The 5,743-nt window shown below is 49.5% G+C and overlaps 1 protein-coding gene across 2 annotated transcripts in view; it reads left to right on the top strand.

Moving 5' to 3' along the window:
• Nucleotides 1-5,227, top strand: part of pdgfab (platelet-derived growth factor alpha polypeptide b) — a 29,007-nt gene extending 23,780 nt beyond the window's left edge. The window contains exons 5-7 of one of the 2 annotated variants that reach the window (XR_014601751.1): nt 1,919-2,045; nt 2,907-3,036; nt 4,070-5,227. Coding sequence is in view for 1 of the 2 variants with exons in the window: in XM_084071117.1 (XP_083927243.1) it covers nt 1,919-2,045; nt 4,070-4,083 (141 nt within the window). In the remaining variant the exon portion in view is untranslated. The remainder of the gene's footprint in view (nt 1-1,918; nt 2,046-2,906; nt 3,037-4,069) is intronic. The other variant, XM_084071117.1, reaches the window with a different exon arrangement.
• Nucleotides 5,228-5,743: the final 516 nt, after the last annotated feature.

Raw genomic sequence — 5,743 nt, 5'->3', positions numbered from 1 at the left:
GTTTATAATGTGTTAGCCATGTGTCACGTGAAGCTTGACCAATCACTTTGTTGACGGGTCTGACCAATCAGAGCGTTGACGGGTCTGACCAGTCAGAGCGTTGACGGGTCTGACCAATCAGAGCGTTGACGGGTCTGACCAATCAGAGCATTGACGGGTCTGACCAATCAGAGCGTTGACGGGTCTGACCAATCAGAGCGTTGACGGGTCTGACCAATCAGAACGTTGACGGACCTGACCAATCAGAACCTTGGCGAGCCTGACCAATCAGAACGTTGACGCAAAAGCCAGGTATAGAGGGCTAATATCCGCTCTATACCTAAAGGTATAGAGCGGCTAGCGCCGCTAAAAATGATGTACACTCTAAAAACAAATTCTCATCTGCTTCGGTGTGTGTGTGTGTGTGTGTGTGTGTGCGAGATGTGGACAAAAGACGCACACATCTAATAACCGTTGTACCCCGCGTTGCTCGCAACACCAGAAAGTGTTGGGAGATTGCCGGCCAATATCCTGTCTCGTGCCACGACCAGGAAGATACACGAAGCTGGGGATATTGTTTCCACGTGGTCCCCCCCCCCCAGGCCTGCACTTGTTGACAGGAAGGTTACTCGCCCCCTGGCACTGAGATCAGAGAGAGAGAGAGAGAGAGAGAAGCATGTACCCCCTCCTTCTGTGTGTTACACAACGAGATTCTCATAACCTCAGCGCAACCTCCTCTGTTCAGCTTCCACCTTAAAGCTTGAACCAACACGACCTGCTCGTAACCCCACCCTCACCCCAAAGCATCGCTGCCCCGTACTCATTATCAGCTGTGTATTGGACCGGAGAGGGGTCAGCGCGGCTCTCTGTTGTGTTTGAATGAGAAGGTGTTAGCGGGGGGATTCAGCGCTAGGCTAGCTCTTTCGGTTTGCGGTGGATTGTCGCGGGGGTTTTGCAAAAAAAAACACAAGGTTGGAGTCGGCGTCTCGGCTTCTCCGGACGAGACGGATAAGTCGGACATTTCGGCCCCGCTTTGAACACGCCAACTGAAGCAATACTTTCTTTAACCCATGGAGAAATATTAATGTTGTTCATAACAGGGCCTACATGTCGAGGCATGGAGAGGGGAATTGAGGTGTGTGTGTAGTGTGTGTAGTGTGTGTGTGTGTGTGTGCGCGTGTGTGTGTGTGTGTGTGTGTGTGTGTGTGTGTGTGTGTGTGTGTGTGCGCGCGTGTGCGCGTGCGTCTGTCTGTGGATGTTAAAGGCCTGGAGAGACAGAAGGGGGGATCTCCCAGCCTCTCTTCTCCTGCCAGGGTAAACGTTCCCCAGGCTTGAAGGCGCATGCCACTCCTTCATTCCCTCCATCCATTCCTCCCTCCCTCCCTCCCTCCCTCCCTCCCTCCATCCGTCCATCCATCCATCCGTCCCCACTCTCCTATTGTTTGGAGCTTGCTCGGGCGGGGTCATATACGCCAACCATCCAATATTTACAGACCTGATGAACAGTCCACACAGTGCACACACACACACACACACGCAGCGAGCGCCGTCCAATGCATCATCCGCCGCTGGAATGCTGCTGTCACACTTCAAACGCCAAAGCAGGGCACAGCGATGGCCGACGGCACTGTGTGTGTGTGTGTGTGTGTGTGTGTGGGGGGGGGGGGGGGGGGGGGGGTTTATGAATCGGTTTATGAAACAGCCATCCGTCACAGTGCTACGCCTCTTGATGTTGGAGAATGGGAGAGAGGGAAGGGGGGGAGGGGTGGGGGGGGGGGGTGCGTTCACTAAATAAAGACTTAGAAGAGTAATGATGTTGTTACTAACCTCTCTCTCCCCACCCCTCTTTCTTTCTTTCTTTCTCTTTCTTTCTTTCTTTCTCTTTCTTTCTTTCTCTCTCTTTCTTTCTATCTTTCTTTCTTTCCTTCCTTCCTTTCAGGTGGCCAAGGTGGAGTATGTCAAGAGGAAACCCAAGTTGAGGGAGGTCTTCGTGCGGTTAGAAGACCACCTGGAGTGCGTGTGCGTGTTACAACAACACGTGGCGGAGCACACGGAAGCAGAGACAGGTAAATGTGGCCCGCCGTCTTCATCATCATCATCATCATCACAATTTTTTTCCTGAGACTTCTTGTTCTGGTGACGGACAGCGTCATTCGGAGAGACAGTTTGACTGAGTCCCCGCCCTCCTGTGTTTCCATGCCTTGTTTTGCTGCTTCTGCTTTCCTCATGTCTGTCTGTCTGTCTGTCTGTCTGTCTGTCTGTCTGTCTGTCTGTCTGTCTGTCTGTCTGTCTGTCTGGTTATTTGGCGCTTTGCACTGACTGACCTTTCATTGTGTGACTATTCCCAAACAGACAGACACACCTGCGAGCTGGCCCGCTATTGCAAAACTGTAACGCTTGAGTGTGTATAATGTGTTTGTGCGCGCGTGTGTTTGTGTGTGTGAGTGTGTGTGTGTGTGTGTGTGTGTGTGTGTGTGTGTGTGTGTGTGTGTGTGTGTGTGTGTGTGTGTGTGTGTGTGTGTGTGTGTGTGTGTGTGTGTGTGTGTGTGTGTGTGTGTGTGTGTGTGTGTGTGTCTGTGTGTGCGTCCGCACGTGCACGCGTGTGTGTATGTGTGTGTGTGTGTGTGTGTGTGTGTGTGTGTGTGTGTGTGTGTCAAGGGAGGGTGTCCAAAGGCTGCTTGGCTTGACGGCAGGTAAATCTGCCAGGGCCTTGATGTGCGGCCCCAGGCAGCAGATAAGGCCTGTGATGTGTGCTGATAAGGCATCTCAAGTATTTATAGTGTGTCATATCGGGGCGCTGCTCTGCTTCTGTCCCGAGGCTGCTGCTGTAGCTCGGTCTCTCTGTACCATAAACCCTTTGCTGCTTCCTGCCGCTAACCTTCCCTTCCTTCCTATCCAAACCCTTCCCCAAACTCTTGTGTTTTCAGGACGCCGTAGGGCTAAAGGTAAAAAAAGGAAGCCTAAAAAGCTAAGACCCAACAAGGATTTATTGGCGACATAATAAACTTTGCACTCGTTACCGCCAAAGTCCACTGGGGAGAGCCGTGAAGGGAACAGGTAGGACTTTAGCACCACGGCGACCCCTCCTTGCCCTCCTAATCACCCCCCCCCACTCCCCCCCCCCCCCCCACTCACCCCCCCACCTGGCACAAGTCAAACACCGGCCCAATCACGGTGTAGAGAGAAGGCCCCACCAAATCACCGTCACCCACCAATCACACCACACCCAATCAGTGTGAGGAGAGGGCGGGGCTAATGAGTGTCACGCTCCGTGCCCGGCTGTTGCATGTTGATTCATGTGTATACTTATTGTTTTGTGTGGCCTGCTGTGCACGCTCACTGCATACACTTATTTGGTGTCACGGTTCTGAAGCTTGCGTGTGACTGTGTGCACTGTTCTTTTTTTGTTTGTTTGTTGTGTATACCTGTTGAAAGATGGCACGTACGTGCACATGTTTTGTATTACTCTGTAAGGGGGCGATCACATCGAAACAGATGCGGACGTTTCAGAAACGTCTTGGCAGATGGGCTCTGTCGACAGAAAGCTTTTTATTGTATTTTTTTTTTTTAGCGCTGTGGTGAGCGGTGTGATTCCGCACCTTGCCACGCGCGGGCGCAAGCAAGGAGCGCACGTTAAAGAGTGGCTTTGGTGGCGACGCGTTTGGTGTGATTGCCCCCCAAATGAGCAGACCCCTCTCTCATTAATTTGGTTTGTTTTCCCGTGTCATTATCTCGTGATCGACTTTCCCTGCTGTCTCACCCCATCTGTCGCGGTGAGAGAGGAGGGTGTTCACTCTAGGTTGTTTCACAGCAGCTTTCACAACCAGTGCACTTTTTGGAATGAATCACGAGCACATTTTTGATTGGACATATTAATAATGACTGTTCTGATCACTTCTGGCTTAAATCACGAGAGGCACGATTCAGATCTCTGTTCACTGTCATCTTGTTTGAAAAAAGCATGATCAAATTGACCTAAATAAAAGGCCAAAATGAACCTTTCTCTTGATTCACCCATGTGATTGTTTTGTCCCCCCCCCCCAAAAAACAATGCTCATTGCTAATGCTAGTTTTACTCTCTTCCCTACAGTGGATGTGAGGTGAGACCAATCAGAACAAGGGACTTCAGCGTGGGAGGGGCTAAAGAGAGGACACCCGCCAATAGGAGAGCTGCTCCGTTCCCTCCCTAACCCCACGCCATTTCATTCATAAAACAAACTTTACCGTAAAGATGAGACACTAAAAAAAAAAAGACAAAGAAAAGCAGATGAAATGCCAAAGGTGCTTCTTTAAACCATAACCAGCGACCAGGAGAAGTGCCTCTGTGGTGAGCGGCAGACCCAATCAATCGAACACTGATGCCTATCAGGAAGACGAGGCGATGAATGATGCCACGGAGGCCAGAGCAGAGCGGGAAATGGTGAGGAAGAGGAGGAGGAACAGACCCTCTGGGTCTGTGACTGGGACAAACTGTGAACACACTGCAGACATGAACTATGAACCACATGGATTAAGCTTTTGTCGGGGAAATCTGTTGCCTGGACCCCAGTGGACATAAAACTTAACCACCGATGACCTTTTTGGTTGAGCAAAGTAAAGAAACAAAGCGTAGAAACCCGTAGGTGTGCTCGCCCTGCTCACTTTAAAATGACCCTTGTGTGGAAAAGTCAAAGGAAGACGGAGAGAAAGACGAGAAAGAGAGAGAGGAGTAAAGTACAATAAAAATACAGAACTCTGCATGGGGCATCGGACATTCTGAGTGTTTGGATACTTTGTTTCCGTTGAGGAGGACATGTTCGTCAACGCGTTGCCATGTGCGGTTTGATTTGAAATGGACGACACACTGCTACCTGCAAACTATTTATGATGTGTGAACATTTTGGTTTCTCGCTCGCAGCACAAAAGAAAGAAAGAAAGAAAGAAAAACAAAAAAAAAGACATTGTTGTGTTCTGAGCGACATGATCCTCATGGTGGTTCTCTGTAAGCAATCTTGATGTCTTTTCTTTTTTTGTCGTTTAAATGTTACTCTTGTCATCCATGTTGCTAATTATTTTACAGTATATCTGAATGATCTCAAGCCTTGCGTATGGTCTGGATTATGTATGTGCGAGGAGATGCGAGAGTTAGTACCGGAAGATGCTTTATTTTTGTTATGAAATATATTATGCTTACTTATATCCAAGCAGGAAGTATGTTTATTTCTTTTGTTGTGGTTGAATGCTTGTATTTAATCCATGGAAATGATGCAAAAAAATGGGTGTGAGAGAGGTCGGGCGGGGTGGGGGGTGGGGGGAGTGGGGCGGGGGGGTGGATACGGTGATGGAATAGATAAGGGAGAAGAGGTGCCAGTCTTAGTTATTTTGTAAGGATGTGTGCATCAGCACAGTGTTGCTTGGTTAAAAAAAAAAGTGTGCACACGGCTCTGAAAAGGGGATGTAGGGGTTCAAATGTGGCAACCTCAGAGTTGGTGGCCATATTTGTAGTCTGACACTAGTCACTGGTGTACAACGGCAAGTGTAAACAGAATGGTATTTCTACCAATATGCGGTAAATGTATGCGTGCCACGCACACACACACACACACACACACACACACACACACACACACACACACACACACACACACACACACACACACACACACACACACACACACACCCACGCACACACACACTGTGCCCTGTTATGTTAGAGCTCCTGCCGTGAGAAGGTGAGAGAAACATAATGTGTGTGTGTGTGTGTGTGTGTGTGTGTGTGTGTGCG

This window comes from Gymnoscopelus microlampas, assembly GCF_963454915.1.
Source record: "Gymnoscopelus microlampas genome assembly, chromosome: 11".
Lineage (NCBI taxonomy): Eukaryota > Metazoa > Chordata > Actinopteri > Myctophiformes > Myctophidae > Gymnoscopelus > Gymnoscopelus microlampas.
Note: the sequence above shows the minus strand (reverse complement) of the source record. Positions and strands in the feature narration are given on the sequence as shown.